At 39.6% G+C, this 26567-nt stretch overlaps 1 protein-coding gene and 1 pseudogene across 20 annotated transcripts in view; one reads left to right on the top strand and one right to left on the bottom strand.

Annotated features, from left to right (window-relative positions):
- Positions 1–368: 368 nt before the first annotated feature.
- Positions 369–3213, top strand: LOC133766169 (oxidation resistance protein 1-like; annotated as a pseudogene).
- A 14533-nt stretch (positions 3214–17746) lies between these two features.
- The window catches only part of BAZ2B (bromodomain adjacent to zinc finger domain 2B), a 449666-nt gene continuing 440845 nt past the window's right edge, over positions 17747–26567 (bottom strand). For all 20 annotated transcript variants that reach the window (XM_062187182.1, XM_062187176.1, XM_062187160.1 and 17 more), the window contains 4 exons: positions 25742–25888; positions 21997–22262; positions 21603–21746; positions 17747–19189 (listed from right to left, as the gene is read on the bottom strand). In XM_062187182.1, the coding sequence (XP_062043166.1) occupies positions 19036–19189; positions 21603–21746; positions 21997–22262; positions 25742–25888 (711 nt within the window). In that variant the 3' untranslated portion in view covers positions 17747–19035. The remainder of the gene's footprint in view (positions 19190–21602; positions 21747–21996; positions 22263–25741; positions 25889–26567) is intronic.

Consider the following 26567-nt stretch of genomic DNA (forward strand, 5'->3'; position numbering starts at 1 on the left):
GACCTTTCTCCCTGTCTCTCCCTTTCCCTATCTGTAATTCTACCTCTCAAATAAATTAATAAAATCTTCAAAGAGATGTTTTTATCTCCATGTTTATGGTGGAGTCTTCTCAATGACCAAAGGAAGCAACCCAAGTGTCTAAATGTGGTACACACATATGGAACGCTATTTAGCTTTTGAAAGGAAGATGCCCGGGTTGGGTCGGACAGGCGGGAGGGCTGGTACTTTCTGTGGCAGCAGCCGCAGAAACCGTGGACCTCTTTGGCCCCTACCCCGCAGCCTGCCCCGTGACAGCAGGGACAACTTGACCACATTCACCGGGAAGAGAGCAGGTGCCTTCTGTGGGGCACCACCAACGTCCTGTGGGGGATGGGGGTGGTGGTGAAGCCCAGCAGGTGCGCTTCAAGGATTACCTGAGGGAGCCCACCAAAGGGGACCCTGGGTGCCAGTCTCTGCCCCATCAATTTCCAGAGCCATCCAGCCTGGAGGGACCTGACACTGGCCAAAAGAAGACCCTATTCAAGGAAGATGGGAAACAAATGTCTTTTCAGAAACCTAAAGGGACTATTGAATACACAATTGAATCAAGGGGTCCGTTGATTAGCATGACCCTGAAATTTGATACAACACCCAATGAACTTGTTCAACTCAATAAGTTATTTTCTGGAGCAATTGTTATTGGACTAATTTTATGTTTGTGATCCTGAATATGTCTCCAGTGTTGAGAGTTCTCCATCTCTAAGCCCCATGATCCTGATGTAGTCCACCCGAAAGAAGCAGCTCCCGCATCTGCTTTTACTGATATTCGACCTGCACGAGTTGTATCTTCAAGTTCTGAGGAAGAAGAAGCATTTACTGAGACATTTCTTAAAATTAATTGCAAATATATAACAAGTGGCAAGGGCACAGTCAGTGGTGTGCTGCTAGCTATGCCAAATCATATAACGTTTGATCCACATAAAACTGACCCTTTGGTTCAAAAGAATGGCTGTGAGGAATACGGCATTGTGTGTCCAGTGGAAGAGGTGATGTCAGCTGCAATGTTCAAAGAGATTTTGGGCAGCAAAATAAAGGAACCCTTACCCATAGAAATAGATCCGTTACCAAGAAGGGACTACTGCCATTCAAAGAGAATGAAAGGAGGCAACACTGAGCAGGTAGACTCCCGAATCCGCAATGCAGGTAATGACAGTGCCAGCACTGCTCCTTGGAGCACTGAGGAATCTACTTCTGAAGATGTGCTCACAGAATCCCCGTCTCCCATAGGGAAGAGCTTCTGTCTGCAGATGAGCTGCGAGAAGACAAATCATCTGGTGCATCCTCAGGATCGTGCGAGCTGTCAGTCAGGCTGAGGTGGCACATTTGGGAGTCAAGAGTCCACTAGTGCTCCTGGTCACTTAACATCTGATTCGGGACAGTCCACAAACGAAGTTGGGACTTTATCTAATAACACTGATTTAAATAATCATGAAACGGCCACTAAAGATCGGACTGCAGAGAACTTTGAAGAAATACCAGGCCCCTATGGGGCTGGCACCATGGCTCACTTGGTTAATCCTCTGCCTGTGGCGCCGGCATCCCATATGGGCACCAGGTACTAGTCCCGGCTGCTCCTCTTCCAGTCCAGCTCTCTGCTGTGGCCCAGGAGTGCAGTGGAGGATGGCCCAAGTACTTGGGCCCCTGCACCTGCATGGGAGACCAGGAGGAAGCATCCAGCTCTTGGCTTCGGATCGGCGCAGCTCTGGCTGTTGCAGCCATCTGGAGAGTGAACCAACGGAAAAGGAAGACCTTTCTCTCTGTCTCTCTCACTGTCTATAACTCTACCTGTCAGAAAGAAAGGAAGGAAGGAAGGAAGGAAGGAAGGAAGGAAGGAAGGAAGGAAGGAAGGAAAAGAAAGAAAGAAAAAGAAAGAAAGAAAGAGAGAGAGAGAGAGAGAGAGAGAGAGAGAGAGAGAGAGAGAGAGAAAGAAAGAAATACCATGCCCTAAAGAACAAAGCACAAACAGGAAAGGCAATGCAGATAAAGATTTTTTTTTGTGATGAGAATTCATTAGACCAGGAAGAAGATGGAAAAGAAAATATGCCCTGTGGGGAAGCAACAGAACTTAAACAACAGCAAACTGTTAACAGAGTAAAACAGGGGAAGGAGTAAAATCAGGACTCAGAGACAGAGGTAGAAGAGCTACGCCAACTCTGGAAAAGCCGTACTATGCAACAAACCAAAGAGCAAAGAGAAACTATGCAGCACGCGTCACAAGAGGAAACTAAGCGTAAAATTGCGTCTCCTGACGGACACGTAGAAAGTTCTGTGCTTTTAAAAGAAAGAGAAGACATCGATTACACCAGTTCTTATGTCTCAGAGTTGGAAAACCAATGAGGAAAACATTTGTATCACAAGCCAGTGATACAATGCAACAGGGTGCACAGAGAGATAAGAAACATGAATATTGGTTTGCCACACCACAAGAAAGCACAGACCACTTGTTTGCCTTCTTCATTCAGTGGAGTCCAGAAATAAATGCAGAAGCTACTGGTGAACATGCCCGAGAACCTATATTCATAGAAGTAGAGAAGACTGAAGAGTCTGAAACAAATAAGGATTCTTCTAATGAGCAGCAGCCAGAGAATGGGGATTACCGCAAGGGGAGACGTTAATTCAAAGCAAGTAGCTCCAGTGAAAGCAGACCTGGAGTCTGAATCTTTTCGACCAAACCTAGGTGATCCCAGGAACTCTTACTGCCAGATCAAATTGAAAAGATGACCACGCACCTTCCACCAAGAACCACTGGCTACCCACGGACTCTTGTTTCTGGCACTGGAAAGTGTGGTACAAGCCTGAAGACCCTTTATGGAACCATGACAGGTTTGGACACCCCAGTGCTGATGGTGATGAAAGATAGTGATGGGCAGGTTTTTGGTGCATTGGCATCCGAGCCTTTTAAAGTGAGTGATGCCTTTACTGTACAGGAGAGACCTTTGTTTTTACATTCTGTCTAGAATTTGAGGTCTCTCAGTGGACAAAGGCAGTAGGTTTTTTATCGGAGGAGACATGGATTCCCTAGCTTTTGGTGGTGGAGGAGGAGAATTTGCCCGTTGGCTTGATGGAGAGCTCTACCATGGAAGAAGCCATTCTTGTAAGACATTTGGGAGTCATACACTTTCAGCGAAAGACAATTTTGTTATCCAGGACATTGAGATCTGGGCTTTTGAATAAATGCAGTGTTCTCTGTCTTAGCAGGGTAATGGCCCAAACCTCATAAGGACAAGCAGTGTTTGGAAAGTTCAAGAAGCAATACAATGTAACATGTCACTTGTGCTTTAAAATTAGTCTGCATCACCATTTTTTTTTTTACTGCTATAATTTTGGTGTTGTTTTCAAATCATGTTTGTGTTCCAGAATTATTTAAGGTTAGACCATGGTCTGGTTCTGTGTAGTCTGCTGACTAGGATGTTTTAAGAAATTTGGCAAGGGGCCAGCGCTGTGGTGCAGCAGGTTAACACCCTGGCCTGAAGCGCCGGCATCCCATATGGGTGCTGGTTTGAGTCCCAGCTGTTCCACTTCCCATCCAGCTCTCTGCTATGGCCTGGGAAAGCGGTAGAAGATGGCCCAAGTCCTTGGGCCCCTGCACCCGCATGGGAGACCCAGACTAAGCTCTTGGCTCCTAGCTTCGGATCGGCGCAGCTCTGGCTGTTGCTGCCAACTGGGGAGTGAATCATCAGATGGAAGACCTCTCTCTCTGTCTCTGCCTCTCTTCTCTCTGTATAACTCTGACTTTAAAATAAATGAATAACTAAATCTTTAAAAAAAGAAATTTGGTGGTATTTTGATCATAGTGACAACCTCATTTTCAATTCATGTTAGTATAGTCTCCTAACAGGATGGTGCTCTTTGTTTGAACGTATATTTCTTTTCTTTTTTTCTAATTATTTTACTAGAGCAGTCTAATTGAGGGTTTGAGGACATGAAATCCAGATACTTATGTGTCTGTGAAGTTAGTAAAGGTAATATTTGGACATGCCCATCTTATGAAAAAAAAAGCCACATGCCAAAATAATACATATTTTGTAACTACTGAATTTTACAGTTTTGATTTATCCTACAACATTCTCTTTGTTAATTTTGAAAATATTCTCAGTTTCATTTTAATAAAAATGGGATTTGAGAACAGACCACAGACCACAGTGCACAAGATCTGCAGGTTTGGGTACGTGCTTTCATCACTGAATTATCTGGTAAAGAGTTATAAAATGACAAAGGAGTATGGGAACTTAATGGTTCTATTGGTTTTAATATATTAAGAAAATATTTACAAATCTGTAGCTTAGCATAGGGCATTATGATAAGTACAAAGACTATGAAACAGATGCATATGTCTTCAAATACTGTGTCACGTATACTATTTTATAGTTTTGTTGTTTTAACCAAAATTTAGGTTATTCCTGTTCACAAGGAAAAAAAAATCTTGTGTTTTTTTTTCAGTTGTTATTAATTACTATTAGCATTTGCTCTTATAAAAGGCAATGATTATAGTAGACAATATTGTGACTGAGTAGACTTGTTGAATATGCAAACTTACTGTCAAGTGACTTCACAAAAAATGAAAAGATAGAAAACATTGGTAGTTCTTATCTTCTTTTGTAGGAAGTCAGTAAATAAGTCATTGTGGCAATAATTCTTCAGTTAAATTTCAAAGCTTCATGTTATTAAAAAAAACAAAGATAATCCTGCTGTTACCCATGTTGATGGTGACTTTGTGCTGAAATTTCAGCTATTACAGATAAACATTGTATATGTTGTAAATCAATGTTTAAAGATAGTTTTATAGTTTTATTCTCATAGAAAGTGTTGATTGCCAGATTGCTTATAGCACTTTAAATGATTCTAAAAATGATATTATAAGCCAAATATGTTGGCTTAGTTTTAGTTGTGTAGCATTTGAATATATTTAGTTCTTTTGAGAATTTAGCTATAATTGTCTAAAGAAAACATAACGTTAATGCAAAAGAACATCTGATGTTCTTCACTTTGATATAATATATATCAATATCAATATATATTCTATTATAAAATACTATTGCTGAATACACATAGAAATAGAGGGAATCATTTTCTTGTTTATGTAAAACTCTCATTATAAATTAGTAACAATATATAGATTAAATGTCTACAACACAGGGAATTGTAAATAAATGTATCAGTTTGCCCCCTCCCCTTAGGTCTTCCACAGCAGTATTATTGTCTTTGTGAAGATGACTAATCATTAAACAAAAATCTTGTAATGGATTTCAGCTATAATAAGCTCATAGTGCTATATATCAAATAAAATTAAATATACAAATAAAAAACATAAAAGGAAGGGAATCTCACCACGCACTAAAACATGGGTGAATTTTGAGGAGACTGTGCTAAGTGAAGCAAGCTAGTCACAGAAAGACAACTACTGTATGATTCCACTTGTATGAAATACTTAGAACTGTCAAATTCGAAGAGCGGCAAGATGGCCGAATAGGAAGGGAGCACACTGATAGTCCGGGGAGAGACAGTTTAATAAAAGTGGAGATACTGCAGGTTCAAGGAAGAGTAGGGGAAGAAATAGCAGAGGAAACTCTTCCGGAACTAGTGATTCACAGTGGACCTGTGTGGAGAGCGTGGGAGCCCAAGTTCGGGACACCAGCGGCAGACTCAACACACCAGCGCTGGAACGCGACGTGAGCCGAACCTCAATAGCCCGAGACACCGGCGGGCAAGCAGAAAGAGGAGACCAGAGCAAACGAGGCTTGAAACCCTGTGGGGAAAAGTTCACCAGGCTAACTAGAAGAGAGAGAGAAGAAAAAAAAAAGTGACCAATATGGACACGAGTTTCTCTCTCTCTGCTCACCTCTCAAAGGCGAGCAAGACAAAGAGCAGGCACCCTATTGGACATACGTCATAAGAGGGGCGACCTAAGTCAGGACTGCACCCGCCCTCAGCCAAGCAGAAAAACCTGACTCTGGGGGTGGGGGTGACATAACAGGAGATTAGGACCTAGTGAATGTGTGGTGCTAATGAACTGAGACTGTGAAAAAAGAGACAGCGGGGGAGAGAACTCAGGGAATTCACGTGAGTACTCTCCAGAGACGCTACAATTCGGTAACCATGGCAACCCAGTGGGAGACTGCAGGAGAATTTGAGCCCACGCTGAGGGCAGCAGAGATTCCCTGTGTGGTCCTTGGGAAAGAGCTTCCAATCTCTGGCTCCTGTGGGTATATCATTCACCTGCTAACTACCTCCAATTACATTCAGCTGTGTGGAATTACTTTCCTTCTGAAACAAAAGAAAGAAAGAAAGAGAGATTTACCATGCCTAACCTGGGAGTGTCACCTTTGGCACACCCTTAACCCTGAGGAACCAAACAGAACTCTCAGGCCACACCCATTTCAAGCCTCTAAGGCTCCATCAAAAGCAGACAGTCCACTTAATACAGTCATAGTATAACAAGAAAAAACACCACAGTGAGGGAAGGAGAATCCAAAGAATATCTCTACAATGCCAAGCAACAAACGCAAAAACCGAGAAAACAAGAACAAAAATCACATTATGATACCCGCAAATGAACAAGACACCCCAAGCCAAGATTATGTAGATGATGAGATGGAAGAAATGCAAGATACGGATTTCAAGAAATTTATGATAAGAACAATTGGAAGTGTTCAAAAACAAATGCTTGAGCTACGGAAATTCTTACTGGACAGGATAGAAAATCTCCTTCAAGAAAATGAAATCTTAAGGAGGAATCAAAATGAAACGCAGAAACTAGTAGAACAGGAAAGTGTGATAGTGAAGAAAAATCAAAATGAAATGAAGAACTCACTAGATCAAATGACAAACACATTAGAGAGCCTTAGAAAGAGAGTCAGTGAAACAGAAGAAAGAATATCGGACTTAGAAGACAGAGCACAGGAAAGTATACAGTCAAACCAAAGAAGAGGAAATTAGAAATCTAAAAAATATTGTTGGGAATCTACAGGATACTATTAAAAAACCCAACATTCGGGTTCTAGGAGTTCCTGAAGGCATGGAGAGAGAGAAAGGATTAGAAGGCCTTTTTAGTGAGATACTTGCAGAGAACTTCCTGGGTTTGGAGAAGGACAGAGACATCCTAGTACAGGAAGCTCATAGAACCCCTAATAAACATGACCAAAAGAGATCCTCACCACGACATGTTGTAATCAAACTCACCACAGTGAAACATAAACAAAAGATCCTAAAATGTGCAAGAGAGAAACGTCAGATTACTCTCAGAGGATCTCCAATTAGACTCACAGCAGACTTCTCATCAGAAAGCCTACAAGCTAGAAGGGAATGGTGAGACATAGCCCAGGTACTAAGAGAGAAAAACTGCCAGCCCAGAATATTATATCCTGCAAAGCTCTCATTTGTGAATGAAGGTGAAATAAAGACTTTTCATAGCAAACAGAAATTGAAAGAATTTGTTGCCACTCGTCCAGCCCTGCAAAAGATGCTTAAAGATGTGTTACACAAAGAAGCACAGAAACATGGTCATCAATATGAAAGAAGGTAAAGGAAGGAAACCTCACAGCAAAAGATCACAGGAAGCTCAAAGTATATATTAGAAAATATCTTTGGCAAATGACAGGGCAAAGTTACTACTTATCAATAGTCACATTGAACGTTAATGGCCTGAACTGTAGAGTTAAAAAAACACAGATTAGCTCTGCTGTGGCCAGGGAGTGCAGTGGAGGATGGCCCAAGTCCTTGGGCCCTGCACCCCATGGGAGACCAGGAGAAGCACCTGGCTCCTGCCATCGGATCAGCGCAGTGCGCCGGCTGCAGCGCGCTACCACGGCGGCCATTGGAGGGTGAACCAACGGCAAAAAGGAAGACCTTTCTCTCTGTCTCCCTCTACTGTCCACTCTGCCTGTCAAAACAAACAAACAAACAAACAAAAAAACACAGATTAGCTAATTGGGTTGAGGAACAAAACCCATCTATTTGCTGTTTACAAGAAGCACATCTTTCCAACAAAGATGCATACAGACTGAAAGTGAAAGGCTGGAAAAAGATATTCCATACCAACAGAAATGAAAAAAGCTCAGGCTAAAATTTGTGTTACCTTATTTAAAATGTTATCCTAATTGTGTTACTAGACATGATAGTTATCTTAATGAGAAAGCCCTAGAGGCCTAAACGGTTAAATACTTGTAAAAATCCTACGGTGTGTTCAAAAATACTGTGAAGTAAGCAAGTGCCTCTTGTTGGTTGAGGAGTTTATAATTTTAAACATGACAACTTAAAGTATATTGTCTTCCACAGTTATATATGATTTGCTGCTCATAAAACTAAAGTGTTGTTGGTTCTGTGTTTAGCTGTCCTTCTATAGGTTCCTATGGACTTTTTCCAGCCACTTCTATTGTATTCAGTACTTTGGGATGGCTCTGTAAACGGATGAAGCCAATAATGTATTAACAGTACCTGAGAGAAAGTATGGTTAACTGAGGTTACTAAAAACAAAAAGCAATTCAAATCAATTGGCAATTTACAAAAGGAGTTTAAAGACTTTAAAAGCTATTATTAAAATTGCTATATTGGTTTATTATGTTAGGTTATATGTGTGTACATATTGTATGTCCACATGGGGAAATTTTATTAAGAGTTTTATTTTAATTGGCTTATAGATAAGATTGTCCATAAATTTAAGCTGCTAAAATTAATCAAAGATACATTTTAATTCATGTGACCTGAATCTCTGTATCATATATTTTAAACTTGTTCGTAGAAAGAAACTAAAAACATTTTATATGTTTGTGCTTAAGTTTACTGGTTAAACAAACTACACCATGTTAGATATTCAAGAGGTGTTTCCAAATACATGATTCTTAAAATTTATAGAAGGCATTGGACCTTCTGGTAAATGTTTTCTTAAGTTGTTATCTAATGGTTGAAACTATTTGCTAAGTATCCATGTAATATTGCTACTGTCAGCAAGCGATCTAGGACTTGCTCCCTCATTTTTCTATTCTAAGCCCAACTTGTTCTTTCATTTCTCTATTCTCCTCAAGGTAGGAAACTAATTCTATTATGAAGGAATCTGTAGAAGCACAATTTAATCTTTAGACCTTATAAAAGAGATGGCTAACATTTTTCTGTAATAGCATAGCCAAAATAAGAGCTTAAATTATAATTTCATAGCTAGATTTACTTCGCTATCAGCAAACAGTAAGTAGACAAAACCTCCCTTTCAGACCAAAGGGAAAGAAAGTTTTAAAGTGAGAATAGAATTTTCCTCATGGGCATTGTCTACCTTAGAAAAACTACTACAGAACATGCCTAGACTTGTAGTTCAGGCCACCGAAGATTAGAGATGGGACTTGGGCACTCCCTTGACTTGCATCCTCTGGTCTGCTTTAACACAAACCAGGAGGAAAAGAAAGCTCGGCATCAGAAGCAATGGGTGGCAGGCCTATTAATGGCTGATCTGTACAGTGATCTGCCCTCAAGGAGACCCAACAGGCCAGTCCACTGCAGTGGCTTTCAATGTGGTAAGCCTGGGCTTCAGCAGAAGTCAGCTTGTGAAGAGCCCTGGCAGCTCTGCCAAGAGTTGGATCACTGGAAATGGACCTGCCCTGGAGTCGAAGGATGCCCAGGTCAGAGCCCCAGATCTTAGTGGCTCTAAGCTGAAAAGCCCTTCACTCAGCCCAACTTCCAAAGTGACCACTGCAGCTGAGGGGACGGCCAAGTAGGGTCAGCAACATTGCAGGCAGAACTGTAAATTTCTTGTTAGAGATGCCACCTGCCTTTACCTGGCCAGCTCTCCTCCCAGGCCAGCCAAGTAATGAAAGTCAACAGAGTGCCTTCCCCTAGGAGATTCATACCTCCCTTAGGATATACCCCATGTGAAGAGATAGATAGGTCTGGGCCTCTTAACTTACAAGGCCTAAAGCCCAACAGATTATTATCAAGCCCCATCTGTCAGGTTCTATTTGCCTCTCAATCAGAAAACTTAATTGTAGCTTAGACAGCACCTTTCTTAGCTCCTCTAATAATGACTCTGTCCTTTGTTCTAGACCCTGTCTAGCGCACTTAGGCCTCATTCCTTTGTAATCATAACCTCTACTCTACCACCAATGGCTCTACTCCCAACCTGTGTGTACTGATGGTCCTCTTCCCCACTTAATGCTGTATAATTGTTCAAAATTTCTCTACAGACAAACCCCTGTACCTACAAAAGATGAGTGACTTTTCTCCCAGTCTTGGCTGGAATCAGCTTTCCAGTCTGTTGTGTGTTCCCCAATAAACCCTTTCCTTTAAAAAAAAAAAAAAAAGAGGGAGGTGCCTTTCTCTGAAGGGAGGAGAGAACTTCCACTTCTTCCACTTTGACTATGACCTTGTCTAAATATGATCAGAGTCGGCAAACTTGGAAGGTTTCTATAGTCTTGGCAACTCATGACGGGAGCCTAGGGTGGTTACTGGCACCATAAACTAGAGTGTCAAATTGTTGGGTCAACAGCAGGAGTCACTGTATGCTTGCTCCTCATGTGAGATCTCTGTCCTTAATGTGCTATACATTGTGATTTAATGCTATAACTAGTACTCAAACAGTATGTTTCACTTTGTGTTTCTGTGTGGGTGCAAACTGTTGAAATCTTTACTTAATATATTCTAAATTGATCTTCTATATATAAAGAGAATTGAAAATGAATCTTGATGTGAATGAAAGTGGAGAGGGAGCGGGAGAGGGGAGGGTTGCAGACGGGAGGGAAGTTATGGGGGGGAAGCCATTGTAATCCATAAGCTGTACTTTGGAAATTTATATTCATTAAATAAAAGTTAAAAAAATAGAACCGTCAAATTCATAGAGACAAGTAGAATGATGGTTGCTGGGGCTGGGGGAATGGAGAGTTACTGTTTACTGGGTGTAGAGTTGATGGGAGTGATGATTGCACAACAATGTAAAGGTACTTACTACCACCCAACTGTAGGCTTAAAAATGATAATTATGGTGAATTTTACATGTGCATGTTACACCAGAGTTTAAAAAAAATAAAGGCGGATGACTAGGAAAAGTGATACCGGTATCCGGTAGATGGTGAGGCCTGGCAGTGGGAATGGCAAGTTGCAATGAATACACCCTATAGGAACTGTAGAGGAAGATTCAACAGGGTGTTGTGGCAAAGTGAAATAAAGCGAGAAATTTAAAGAACTCTGAGCTTTCTCCTGTGGGTGGCTGGATATTTGTTGATTCTGTTGACCAAAATATGGAATACAGGGAACGAAAAATTCTGAAAGTAGGAAGATTATTAACTCAATTCGAGTTAGGTTGAGTTTGTATGTCCTGGTAGAGGTTTGAAGATAGTTTGAGGTCAGAAGGATATGCAGTGTGTATTGATAGCAGACTCATCAGGGATAAGCAAGCCTCAAGTTTTCCAGCTGCTCCACATCACTGAGTATACAAACAAGGGTCTCAGAGCACTTTCAGTGTGCCAAATGGCCTCAAATGAACGGTACATGTGACCATAATGAAATCGCATAAGCTACATATTTTTTTAAATGCCATTACTTTTCAGCACGGCAACATGGAGCTACAATAATCTGGGAGCTGGTGTTGTGATGCCATGGGTTAAACTGCCACTTGTGACACTGGACTGTATCAGAATATTGGTTTGAGTCCTGGCTGCTCTGCTTAACATTCTAGCTCCCTACGAATGCACCTGGGAAGGCAGCTGAAGATAGCCCAAATATTTGGGCCCTGCCATCGTTGTGGCCAGCAGATGGAAGACCTCTCTCTCTGTCTCTACCTCTCTCTGTTACACTTTCAAATAAATAAAATAAATCCTTAAAAATTTTTAAAAATGCAAAGCCATGCTTACAGAGTTTACATAGGACTTTTTAAATAAAGATTATTTCATTTCTAAATTCTGTTAATACAGTAAATTTTCTAATAGTTCTATTACTATGGTGTTTTTCAAAAGTTAAACTAAACTTTCATTCTTGTGAAAACGTCACTTGGTCACAATGTAGTTTCTTTTTGTATATTGACTTTTTCATCACCAGGGCTTCTGTTTATTTCTTTTTGATTTTCCTCATTCTCTCCTCATTGTCTTCAGTTTTTTTTTTTAAATACTTCAATGTACTTATGATGTCAAAGGTCTTTTTCTCTGAATTCCATTATCTCTGCCGTTGGTGGTTTTGTTTCACTTGCCTCATTTTGATTCTGGTTTTGGATTATGTTTTTCTTACTTCATGTCAAGTCCAGGTCCAGTAATGTTTAACTGAAGGATAGTCATACTGAATTTTACATTGCTGAGTGCTGAATTTTACCATCTTCCCTAAAGAGCACTGGACTTTTTCTAGTGAAATTCCTTGGTGACCATTTGGATCCTTCTGAGGCTTGTTTGTTCTTTGCTAGGGGTGGGATATAGTGGCCTTCTCTCCAGGGCTACATCAGTCTTACTTCTAAGGTGTAATTCCTGGGAGTTCAATGAAGATCATCTACTTCAGTTGGTTAAACTCAATGTCTCCAGGTCCTTTGTGAGCTCTGCCTGGCTTTGGAGAGCTTTCAGTCTATGCATATGCAGGTTAGTGGTCCTCAAGTGCCTCCAGGCAGATGAGTTCTAGAACATTCTCTGTGTAGCTTCCTCTCCTTCTGATATTACACCTCAGAAATGCTAGGCACTGCAATCTTCCATGTAATTCCTGTATTCTGCAGAAGACTATCACTAAAATCCAGAAAGTGCCTTTAGGTCGAAGCCTGGGTAAAAATAAGGTAAGCTTAATTTATTACTCTTATTTCAGGAATTAATGTGTACACATTTTTGTCCTGTTGTCTGTTTACTTACAGCAGTAGGTGAATGTTGGTCCCAGTTCCTTTCTTAGGTAGAGAAGTAAAGTTAGCTTTCATTCTTCTTTTTAGATTTCTCCTTTCAAAGCAACTTAAGTATTTCCAAATAAACTAGAAAGTACACACCTCTCAAAAATAATCAAATTGACTATTTTCTGAAGTATCACCAAATGCTCAGTTCACTTTTGGAATATTCTGATGGAATCATGCATTCACAGGATATTTGAAGTCATCAAGAAAAATCAGTCTCATCATGTTCTGAGGAATGCTATTTTTAAAGGCCAAGGAGAGACGTTTGGGTCCTGACTAAAGTTTAAGTTGAGTGGCAATGACTAATAGTGGTATTGGTGTTAGTTTCTTCATCTGTAAAATGGGCTGTGTAGCCTGATCTACCTGAATGGCATCCTCTAGTACAGCACAGAGCCTGTCCAATTGGCTACAAAGCAGCAGTTCAGGTTTTGTCAAGATGCTGTGACCTGAAGCAAAAGTTAACATCACAATGGCTTACACAATAAAACAAATTTATATTTCACCTGGAGAAATATTCAGAGACAGTGTGGCTCCACAGTTAATTCATCTGGTGGCTCCTGTTATCAAGAGCCCAAGTTCTTTCTCCCTGCTGACCCATGCCCACCCTCAGCGTTGTCATGACGGCTGCAGTTGCTCCAAGCCTCATGGCCTCCCACAACCATTCCCCAAGGCAAGGGTCTGTCCCCGCTGCACACAAGCACTCCCCCGGACAAGTCTCCAGAAGTCTCCCAGCAGCTGTTCCCTCTTGTGTCACTGCCCAGAAGGGTATCGTGTGTCGTCTTTAAGCCATCACTTGCAAGAAGGATGGAACTGCCATGGCTGGTTCACTAGTCAAGATTTAGATCCTAAAGCCCCTAAAAAGCGTGGAGGGAAGGAAGGGAGAGAAGACAGCTACCAAACTGGCAACTGAAGTGTCTTCCACATGGAGAATGTTTCTATCTTAAAAAACTACTTAACACAGTACATGTGAAAGTAACCCACATCTAAATTATTTATCAGTTTTTAACCATTAAATGGCATTAAGCAGTATGTTCACCAGTTATATCTTCCAGCTAAGAGAGAGAAATTACAAAGAGATATTAACTTTGCTAGTGCCTTTCCATAGGGTTAAACGCCAAGATGCAAAATTCTCTGTCAATAAAGGTCTAGCTGAAAATCTAAATTAGTTTTCCTTATCTGAGTAATACCTAAGAACTTTCAATATTTTTTAAGCTGCATACACCTGAGTTTTTTTCCTTAGCAATATCAGCTTACCCAACTAACCAGAGCAAACGCTAATGTTTCCTCTCTTGAATATCACTGGCTGAAAAAAAAATTATGTCAGTTCTACAGTGCCTGGAAAGCAGACAGGAACAGAAGACTGCATGAGACAAAAGCTACAAAAAGGCACATCAAATGGAAGCTGCTCATAGGTGTAGAAAAATCGCTTGACACTTTTCAAATCTCAGAATTCATAATATGTTATTACTGAGAGGTAATTCAGATATTCAACGTTGGTTGCGGAAGGGGAAAGGATCCCCCACTGCCGTCACTGCTGTAGGAGCGTGGCCTGGGCCCTGTCTGGGGAATAGCATGGAACAATCGGGAGGTGAAGTGTGCACACATCTAACAACTTGGGGATGTGTGTTTAGATCCTGGGAACATACTTACCTGTGCATGGCTGCGTAGCAGATTACTCAGAATTAAGTGGTTTACAACAATAAACATTTATTATCTCGTGGTTTCTGTGGGTCGACTCAGGAGGGGCTTAGCTGGTTAGTTCTGGCTTGGCATCCCTAATGGAACTGCAGTCAAGATGATGGGGGGGGGGGCTCCAATCACCTCAATGTTTAATTTGGGGTCAAGGATCCATTTCTAGGGTGCCTCTAGCACTTGGCTGGTGAGTTGGTGTTAGCTACTGGCTGCTCCTTGGGGCTGCTAACATGTCCTACAGCCTAATGGTTGGCTTTCCTCAGGGCAAGTGATCCAAGAGAACAAGGCACAAGCAGTAGTGTATTTCACGGCTTAGTGTGGGACATCGCATGCCATTGCCCTGCCATTATGTTGGTTGCACAATCTAACTCCGATACAGCAGGGGAAGGGATTACGCGAGAGCCTGAACACCAGAAGGCCGCCTTGGAAACTGGTTTCCACAGGAGGTCCACATCTTCACTATAGTATTATTTGCAGTGACAAGTAGTTGCAGACAACTTAGGTTTTCATTCCTAGAGAAATTTGTAAGTAAAATGTGGTGTATGCTTGTGATGGAGTGCCTTGCAACACTCAAAAGTAATGAGACTAGATTTATGCATTTTTCCCAATCAGATGAAACAGAATAAAACAGATTCACAGCATAAATGCAACTGATAGAAGTTTAAAAACCACTGTGCATTTATGTTTTTCTCAGTATAAAATTTTTTAAAAGAAACATACTGGGGCTGGTGCTGTGGCATAGCAGGTAAAGCTGCCGCCTGCAGTGCCGGCATCCCATGTGGGCGCTGGTTCTAGTCCCGGCTGCTCCACTTCCGATCTAGCTCTCGCTATGGCCTGGGAAAGCAGTAGAAGATGGTCCAAGTCCTTGGGCGCCTGCACCCACTGGGAGACCTGGAAGAAACTCCTGGTTCCTGGCTTTGAATCGGTGCAGCTCTGGCCGTTGCGGCCAGCTGGGGAGTGAACCAGCGGATGGAAGACCTCTTTCTCCCTCTCTCTCTCTGCCTCTGCCTCTCTTTCTGTGTAACTCTGACTTTCAAATAAATAAATAAATCTTTTAAAAAAGAGCAAACATACTGCTAAATAAATACATAAAAGTTCAATGGGAAAAATATTAAAATTGGTTATTTATATATTTCTTATTAGTCACATCTTTGTGGAAGAGAATTTCAGTTATTTTCAAATACCTCCTTTATTATCTTGTTGGAATGAAATTCTTTTAACAAAACACAAACTTCTATCATTTCTCAATTGGAGATATTTAAAATGTAAAAAACTTTGAGCAAGGTAGCCCACAAACGAAATTTACAACAAAGAGGAAATGATTGCTATCAGATCCCCCTGTGTTTAATGAGCAAAGGCAAAGGAACAGCATTTGGGGTTTCCCAAAGGGTATGGTGGTGGCCCTAGGGGGCGCATTAAGAAGCACACAGAGATGCCGGAAGGAAGGTACCAAAGACAGACCAGATCTTTCAGAATTTGGATTAAAATCAGTGCATATAACAAATTGTACTTTTGTTTGGAACAAGAAAAAGGTCATCTGAATTTTTGGTAATTTACTTCTTGTGAATTCAAGGTACATATATATTTGATATATAGATATAGATAGAGACACATTTCACCTATTTTTCAGTGTGGTTAACAGATCAATATATACATACTTTTCATATCTATATTTACTCATATATATACATATATATAAATAAATTACAGAGCACTTAGGGCTAAAATGGGTAAGGTTCAGAGTAAAGCCTAATTTATAAAAGTTTTCTGTATCTACTTACAATTATGTGATAGCAGAGCATTAGGATAAGTTTTTTTGTTAATATTTGGGGCTAACAATGAGAACAGTTTTATGGAGGAGCCCAACTGAGGGCTCTGCGAATGTGCGAGTCGTTTATGTAACGAGTTAATCACACACGTATCTAACAATAGTCACCTGGTGTACCTGCTGCAATGAAGACAGCCGTCCAAAGTAGCCAGACTTAAGTTACTTTTAGAAGAAAACGAAAAACTTGCTTCTCCGTATTTTCTTGTTTATGAGTTCCTCAGACGCCAGCCATGTTATTATCCAAGCCCTCCCATGACTATAAACTGACACAGGTCGCTATCCCTCCCAAGGCAAAGAGCTGGCCTGAAGAGGAATCCCCGTGGAGCGCCTGGTAGACACTGCCTCCTTCTCTGCCCTCCAAGGTATTTTTGATCAAGCCCCTGCCATCTTTGCTTGCTGGAGATGGACACATTTACCTGGTGACCGCTGGTTTTCAGATGTGTCTTCTAGAGAGTCTGGAAATACTCTGTGACTTTTGCCAGCTTGGGAATATTTTCTTCCAACTTTCCTATCCTCCCTTTACTATGACGGGCAGTAGACTGGACCCAAGGCTCCGTGAGGGCAGGGCCTGTCTTGCTCACCACTGACGGTCCAGAGACCCGGGCAGCCAGCGCCATCAAAGTGCACTTCCTGGCAGCCTGAGCTGGTGTCTTGGGCTTATTGAGCTACTTTACGTGGTCAGTCTTCCTTACTGACAACCAGCTTAAGTGTCTACCAAGGCAGACATTGCTCAGATCAGAACAAGCCTTAAAGATGTACCGCGGGGGCAATGCTGTGGTGCAGAGGGTTAAAGCCCCAGCTTGCGTTGCCAGCATCCCATATGGGTAACCGGTTCATGTCCTGGCTGCTCTGCTTCTGATCCAGCTCCCTGCTAATGGCCTGGGAATGCAGCAGAGGATCGCTCAAGTGCTTGGGTCTCTGCACCTGTGTGGAAGACCCAGCTGAAGCTCCCGACTCCTGGCTTAGGGTTGCCTCAGCCCTGGCCTTTGTGGCCATCTGGGGAGTGAAACAGCAGATGGGAGACTGCTCTCTGTTTGTAACTCTGCCTTTCAAATAAACAAACAAACAAACAAATCGAGAGAGAGAGAGAGAGAGAGAGAGAGAGAGAGAGAGAGAGAGAGAGAGAAACAGATGTACTCTGATGTTTTCAGATGGGAGAAAAAAAAGGTTACGGACTTGGGAAGTGGAGACATAAGGGAGTTCAGGTCCTCTTCCTAACCCACCCCTCTCCACCCAGGCCACACCTTGAACCACACTCCACTTGCTATTCTTCTAGGACTCTGGAAATGCTCCGATTTAAATTCACTGGCTTTTTGCAAGGACTGTACTTTCAGGCTCATTAAGAAAAACTAAAAAGCTAGTTTGTAAAAGTCTTTTATTGTATCCGTGCCACACATAGTAGTGAAAAATAACACTCCTAAAAAAAAGAATGCTACCTTTTCCACAACATTTTATTTTAAATAAAACTTCAAGTACTCTTACATAGAAATACAAAAAAAATTCTGATCTATTTGCCTCCAACAGGCCACCACAACACACAGGAGATAAAACACAGTGGTTACAAATGTCTTTTAAATTTATTTCTGAGGCAAGGCAAATGGGAGGGAAATGTTTCTATGAAAAAATACTGTGTGCGTAGGAAATTGTCACAATTTTATTCCACATGGATACAAATGATTATACTTTAATTTAGGCCCTGGTGGCTTAAAATTATATAACAAAATAGAAAAATGGAAAACTAATATCCCCTACACCCTGTTTCAAAGGCAGGCACTACCAAGATTAAGGAGACGCCACAGTGTTGGTAGAGGATAATTACTGTACAAGCTGTAGAGCTATAATTACCTTCAGGCTAAAATAAAACGCTACGGTCCTCCTAAGGCATAAACAATAATGTCTGCAAACAATATATACACATAATACATATTTAAAACAAGACTTAATATAAACAATAATGAACAGTATGTACATGTCAATTCTTTTCACTGTCTTGAAATACAATTTAACTACACAAGTGATGCAGCAACATATATATATAAATGTACTTGTAACTCTACAGTAAAGTTTATTTTTGGTGCTTTTAGAGCACATCCGTGTAAACAGTTTAACTTGGCTTTGTTTTATATTTTAAAACATTCCTTGTTGTATTTTCAAGATTTAAAGCAATTTTCTAGTTCTTCCTTTTCACAGAAAACGAAGATTCTGGATGTGGTTTAATCATAAATAATTCATAAAATTAAATACATTCACTAAAAAATAAACTACAAAGTAAAAAAATGAAAAATAGATATTTATTGAGAGGGAAAGGAGAACCATTTCCCGCATTAGAGCTCTGGTGTTGAATATTCAGTGCGATTTGATATATTTTTAAATTGCTATTGCACTATTCACACCCTTTACTTTGAAAATTCTTTGGGTGTGCTTCCCTGTTCTACCTAAATTAGCTGATAAATCACACAAACCAATAACCAAGGGCCTTGGCTGTTGTAGGAGTGAAGCCTTTAAAAATTTTTCTGATTTTTTTTTGATACTTATTTTAAGGAAAACAAAGTCATTATGTATGTGCCTTGCACGTTTATGTAAATATAGTTCACATTGCTGGTCTCATTTGTCCTTGTTTAAAAGGAAAAAAAAGATTATTTTAACTTCAGCTCACTTTGAAAGTATCTGTCCACTTTTTTTCAAAATACTTCCTCATACTGTGGCCAGCTCTGCCTATGTCAGAATCATCTTCATTGAAGGTTTCACAGTTGTCAAAAACAAGCCTGACATCTACGGCGAAGGTCTCCAGGTTGGGGTACCTGGAAGAAAACAGAAACGCAGAGATGGGTCTCACACGGCCAAGAAGCAACAAAAGGCAAGATAAGAAGTCAGACTGAAAGGAGAAAAAGAGGGGGAAAGCTGCACTTAACCTGACCTAAAACATTTCATGTTTACTTAGGTTTTACTGAGGAGAAGAAATCCACACACAGTAAGATCCCTGTGTTTAAGCGGGCAGTGTAGAAGCAGTTCACCCCCACAGCTGTATGGGCCCACCTCCTCCAGCTGAGATTCTGGGTAAAATAAGGACAAGACTCCTCTGTAGCCTTCCTTTTCATAGGAGGTTGGGGCAGCTATCAGAACTCAGAAAGATTCATTAAAGCACACACTTTCTTCCCTCTTCTATAAAGTTTAAAAAATTGAATATATCATTTGAGTTTTGGTTCCAACACGGTAGTTTGAGTTTAATAAAATAGTCCCAAATTAGAGAGGCATTAACCCGCAGCTGGCATCAAACAGGTTCATGTACACTGCTTCCCTCTCCTTGCCACCTCCACTCACTGGATTCGTTCTCAAAAGGGAGCTGTGCTTTGGGGGGATTTTTGCTTATTTAGTGATAATTTCAAAGTCTATTTGTGTTGGAGATTTTGATATTTAAGTTCATCTTCTATCCAGGAAGTAGAGAATTATGGAAATTGAAGCTGAGATTCATTTAAACACCAAGGAAGTCTTTGATTCCATTGTGCTACCCCTACTACACATTTAATTTGATAGAAAAAGTAGAACTACTCTTGATCTAGACAGCTTCAGCTGCTTGGTTCAAACAAGAACCAGTGGTTTTAGTGGTTCTAAATGCTTCATGAATTTGGGCTGTCCTTTTGGTATTTAAAGAAACAAAACTAAACAGGATGGACCTTTGGTACAGGAGTTAAGAAGCTGCTCTGGATGCCCACATCCTGTATCAGAGTGCCTGGTTCAAGTTCTGACTACTCTGCTTCCAATCAGCTTCCCGCTCAGGTCTGTCCCTGCCACCCATGTGGGAGACTCAGATTGGGTTCAAAGCCCCTGGCTTTGGCCTGGCCCATATGGTTGTTGTTGCCATGGCGGGGAGTGAACTGGTGAATGGAAAACTTCTCCTTGTCTTTCAAATAAAATGAAAATAAATCAATCAAAAAAAAAAAAAAAAAAAAAGAGAGAGAGAGAGAGAGAGAGAGAGAGAGAGAGAAGAAACACCTAATCTTTTGGAAAGGCTGTTATCTCAGCCTTGAGAGCTGAATTAGTCATTTGACCAATCTAGTAAATCACCTGATTCACATGAGAGACACTGATCATTTTGAGTTCTGCTCAACCCTTGTAAACTGGAAGTAAATCATGGAACACACTGATTTTCAGCAAAAAGAATGTCCAGGAAGAGCTAAGTTTAATGTATAATAATAACAATAATAATAATGATAATACAGTTATAATATGAGTAGATTTTCAAAAAATTCACACAAAATGTGTATATATGAAAAAAGTATGGATTTCAAAAATTTTTGCAACAAAATAAACATACTTTTTAATTCTATTTTCCACAAACTTATTGAAGTACCTTGGTATATGTTGTATATTCTTTCAATGTAAATGTAGTTCCTTATCCCCCCCCCCTTTTTTTTTTTTGATAAAATTGCCTGCAGTAATTGGCCCAAGCTACATTAAGCTAAGCTGCAGTAAAGGAAGACAGGAGGCAGGGGTGAATGGAAAAGGGAAGACAGCTGCGCAGCTGCTGGACATCTGCATGTGGATGCCTTAGTGTGGGCCCGTTCTGCAAGGGAACAGCCACATTCTTGTGCATCCAAAGCGGGCCACTGCCCAGAACCAACTAACTCCTGCTAATAGCGGTCTTGCTTTGGCAGGAGCTTGAGGTCTAACAAACACCATTAACTGTGGACAAGAAGTCATTTTACTTTTAGGATAGGGTCACAAAAAAGTATGGTAGAGAGGAGCAAATTGTAGTTTTCGTCCACATTTGTAAATGGATTTTTCTTACTCTCCAACAACTCATAATAAAGCTTTAAACTATTAAAATTTCCAGTGATCTTCTATTTCTACATTACAGTAAGTTGAAAACACTGAGAGTCAAATTTTGCTACAGCCACATGTATTGGTGTCAATATTCCATGGATGCCTGTACAAGATACAGGTTACAGGTTACTTACTGTGGGGAGGCACGGTTTTCTTACCACTTATCTGGGTTGGATGCACTGCCAGTGTCAAAAGCAGGTTGATCTTGCTGCTTTTTAATTTTCCTCATTTTTAATTGACTTGTCTCATACCAAATGCACACACACACATACCACTCTAAAGGAAGGGCCCTATGCCTTTGCTGTTAATTAAAATATCTTCAACTCATTAGAAAAGAACTCAACACATATCACACATTCAATAAATACTGAACTAAATTGACTGACTTACTGTCCACTACTTAGCTTCTCTCTGATCGTGGAAAAATCCATAGGCTTCTTAATAACTTTCTTATAACCAGGAACAAGTTTCAAGTTTACAGGAAGTAGAAAAGGCCAGGCATCCTCATGAGTTTCCATTTCAGTCAGGATCATACTGAAAAAAAAAAAAATGTTTGAAATCCTGATCTATACTTTCAGCATTGGATATTTTTATTAAGAAAAGCATTCTATTGTAATCTTCCAAGCAAAATATCAATGTAAATTATAATAGATAAAAGAATACATTTCCTTAAACTTTATATTTTATTTACATTAATGTCAGAAAATAACCTTTAGCATGATAAGAGGTTTTTAAACAATAAAATGGGATACTATTTACATATAGAACATGAAAACTGGAATACCTGCAAATAGCTAGGTCCTTGGAGTCATCTCTTTTAGGTTTCTTAACAGAAGTAAAGCTGTCTTGTTTTGACAAGCTAACAGAAGTGTTTTCCTCTATTTTTCTTTTTTTGAGGTCTTTGCTCCCTCTTTTCAGCGAACTACTTGTGGAGGCAGAGTCTTCATCCTCAGTATCCCCCGTTAAAGCTACTTTCTTGCCTTTCTTTGAATCGTTGGGTTTTTTCCCTTTGACGTGAAGTTTTTTGATTTTTAGAGTTTGACCACTTGCCTTTAATTAAAAATATACATAAATGAGATGTAAGAGAATAACTGCTACAAACCTTCTGTTTTAAATTGTAAAGGTCTGACAGGACAAATACATAAAAAGAGATATTAACTCTAATTTAGAAGGTAGATAATTCTAGTATTTTCAAGAGAGGTCTGTGAATTTGCTCTCCCATAATATAAGACTAACATCTACCCAGCATGGACAGTGTATTCATGTAAATAATTCCGAGAAGTTGAAAAGGCTGATCTCATTGTAATCCATCTTTGGTACAACAGAATTTACCACCAAAATCTCTTTACTATAGATCACTGACTGAGTTTAAAGACACAAAAGAACACAGTTGTTTCTTCATTTATTTGAAGGAGAGAGAGAGAGAGATCGGTATTAATTCACTGGTTCTCTCCTCAAATGCCCAGAATAGCAGGATTTGGCCAGGCCAAAGCTAGGAGCCAAGTCTTGGTCCTAGTCTCCCACACCGGTGGCAGAGACACAAGTACTTCAATCATCACTTGCTGCCTCTAGGGTGTTCATTAGCAGGAAGCAGGAGTAGGATTAGGAAGCAAGTATTGAACCAAGGCACTCCAATCTTGGACATGGGCATCTGAACCGGCATTTTTAACTGTGAAATCTAAAGGCCCCCCCCAGAACTCCTTTTTAGAGTACAATATTAAAAACAAAGGTGAACATAAACAAAAATACAGAGCTTATTAAGAAAGTCGAGGAGGTAATAACAAGCCAGTGTCAAATATGTAGAGAAGTCCTTTTTAAGTGATACAATATACTAGAAATTGGGATTTAGTTTCTGGGTAAAGAATAAAAACCATCTGCAATAAGAACAGAATATTATAAGCTTGTAGCTGCCTGGTGTGAATAAAGCACTGGTGGAAAAAGATGAGGGAGAATGATGCCTGTATTTTGAGGAAAACAAAATAAAAAGAAAAGCTATGAAGAAGAGCAGATTGGTCACTAAAGGATATGAACTCCAGCTATGGCTTTCTCACTAGCTAGCTACAGACTTTCAGTAAAAGTATCAGAGGCCCTGTGTTCTCATCGGTCAAATAAGAAAGATAAGCTACATATTTGCTGGGGTCATTCTAGCCCAAGAACTATGTGGAAAAAAAATCAAATGATGTCACATTGCTTATGTAATCAAACCACAAATTGCAAAAACATTGGTGTCACAAAGAGGGTTCTCCATCCTCAGTTGAGAAATGGGGAAATAAGTCTATCTTTTGAGGGTAAATGTTCTAATAAATACACCATAAAAAAGACACATGTAAAGTCACTGGTAATATATGGTTTTATTTTTATTTTCCCAAACAGTACATACCAAACTCCTTTAGAAAACTACTTTTCCTTTACTCAGACTATTAAATCCTAAACTGCCAGGCCATATAACCAGATCAGCCATAATTTAATGTGGGCTGTCTTCCTGCAATGAATTTGGCTGAAAACATTTCTTTGAAGTATTTCACAGCAATTTCTTTGAAGTTATCATGACCCCTGCTAGCAATATTATTAAAAAATGCTCCAAGTCAAGCAGTTTAATTATTTGGTTCTCTTAACTGTTAAAAGTACAGTTAAGCAGATAATTTAATTGGCTAAAATAAGAAGAATAGCCATTAATTCAACACCTGACTCATTTCATATCAAAGAATTTTACCATGTCACTAAGCGAAATAATTGAAATGTTTTACTAAGTCTTTTCTTCATTTACTTTAATTTTTATTCACTAAAATCTGGTTATTTTGGGTTTTCATATTACACTGAGCTTTTAGCATTTTAAAATCATTAGAAAAGAGAAACTTAATATAATAAAGACAAAGTCCTTTTAATGACTATAAAATCAGATTATTAGTTATGTCATTTTAAAAGAACAACATTTCAACAACAGGCTCAAAGTTCTGGTTCCTATTTGAAATATTTGGAATTTTTTGAATGAATTTAACATTCACAGTAAGAAAATATACAATTGAAATCACAGAATCAAGACTTCTGTGATGTTTCAAAGCAAGATAATGAAGTTTCTGTTTCTTTTTTTTTATTTTTATTGTTTAAGATTGTTTTTGCTATTTGAGACCTTATGTGTTTGCATGTGAATTTTAGGATTTTTTGATCTCCTCAGCTTACCTTAGTAGATGGTACTCATAAGCTTATTGAAGGAACAAGCTTTTACACCTGTACTCATTTCCTTCTTGCTACAGTCCCAAATCAAAGAGGACTGTCAGTGGGTCTTAACCAGAACTTATCAGATTTATTTATAATAATTTACAGATTAGAAGCTGTGAATTGGTGCCTCACGGGCTGTAAACAGTCCTCGGAATGTGTTATTTGGCCCACGCAATGCTTATAAATATTCTGAATTTGTTCCAACATTTACTATTTGGGAGAACAGATATAAAAATCTAGAATTCTAACTTTTCTTTTTTAAACTTTTATTTAGTAAATATAAATTTCCAAAGTACAGTTTATGGATTACAATGACCCCCCCTCCCCATAATTTCCCTCCCACTCGCACCCCTCCCATCTCCTGCTCCCTCTCCCATTCCATTCACATCAAGATTCATTTTCAATTATCTTTATATACAGAAGATCGATTTAGTATATATTAAGTAAAGATTTCATCAGTTTGCACCCACACAGAACATAAAGTGTAAAATACTGTTTCAGTACTAGTTATAGCATTAATTAAAAAATAAAAGATCCTAGAACACTGGGCCCATATTCCTTCGTAACAACAAATGGCTAGAGTTGAGTAAGGACTACCACATCCAAATGGGGTATGCCTCTCCTGTTTGTGACATTATCCACAAGGGTTCCAACAAGCTCTAGCAAAGGGTCTGGCCTGCAATACATGTTGATCCTCTTACACTTCTTACTCCTTGTATTTTTAACTCCCCAAACCATTTCTACTTTACCTATTACTTCTCTCAATTGGTATGAAGAGTTCAGTTTTCTCTTTGAAATATGACTAGAAAATGGCTTAAATATAGGTGCTTAACACAATACGACCTAGGAATTACACTGCTAGGTATAGATTCAGGAGAACTGAAAACATACATTCAAACAAAAACCTGGGCATGAACCCTCTCAGCAGCATTATTCACGGTAGCCAGAAGTTATGGACAAGTCAGACAAACGTCTAGTGAACTGATGAAGGGATAAACAAAATGTGGCAAGTCCATACAAAAGAATATAAAATGGAACAGATACCTCCATACAATGGAATACACAAGACTAGCCCACAGAGTAGAAAGCAGGTTAATGGTTGCCAAAGGCTGGGGAGAGAAGGCTTATGGGGGGTAACTGCTAATGGATAAGAGGGGTTTTTTAGGGAATCAGGAAGTTGTACAACTTTGTGAGTACATAAAAAAAACCCACTTGTTTAAAAGGTGAATTTTATAGCACACTAATTATATCTGAAAAAATCCTACATTTTGAGCTCCTAATTAAAAAGTGCAATTTTAGAGGCATCTTACCTTAGCAATGCAAGCAGGACAGAACCAGTCTCCATCTGGTATGGTTGTAATCTTAGGTCTGTGGCAGTAGGTATGACAGCCTTTGTCACAGCCGTCACAAAGGAGAAGTAGTTCTTCATTATCTCCCTTCCGACAGATTTGGCAGTACTATAATACATAAAAGATCATTTAAGATTATCCTTCTGCTATGAATAATAGTTACTGGGATGTTAAACATACCACAATTCCTAAATTATATTAGTAATGAACATTCCGCTTGCTAACAAATACACAGTAGCCATACACATCTATGTATCTCTCATTACACAGATACGGACCACATGACGGGGTGAGCAGTTCTATTGGGGTAAATGCACATTTCAGGTACACTGCAAAGAACAAAGCTGGAGGTCGAATGCCTGCACACACCTCAGAAGCATGTACACATTAACATATGAAATCATTAACATGACATTAGAGCACATACAGCAATGAAGAGCTTTAATACATGGTGATTTTTAAAAATGCATTTCATCTTTAGCTTATCTTAGTATCCTCATGATATCCTGAGAAAGAAATAAGAGTCAGAGTAACCTTTAATATCAAAATTAGGAAACTTGTGTTAGTGTCATAATTACAATGTAATACAAAGATATCCCTGGATTTTGATTTAATTATTCACCTACGTTTCATGATTGAAAAATGTGTCCAAACCAGGAAGCTTTGAAAATCAAACATGTCTGATAAGTGTAGATAATAGATCCTACAAAGTTATTTCTAAGGGAAAAAGCCAGATTTAATAAATTAAAGAATATTAAGAGGTTATGATAAAAGAGATTATGATTTA

Source organism: Lepus europaeus, chromosome 1 (genome assembly GCF_033115175.1).
Source record: "Lepus europaeus isolate LE1 chromosome 1, mLepTim1.pri, whole genome shotgun sequence".
NCBI lineage: Eukaryota > Metazoa > Chordata > Mammalia > Lagomorpha > Leporidae > Lepus > Lepus europaeus.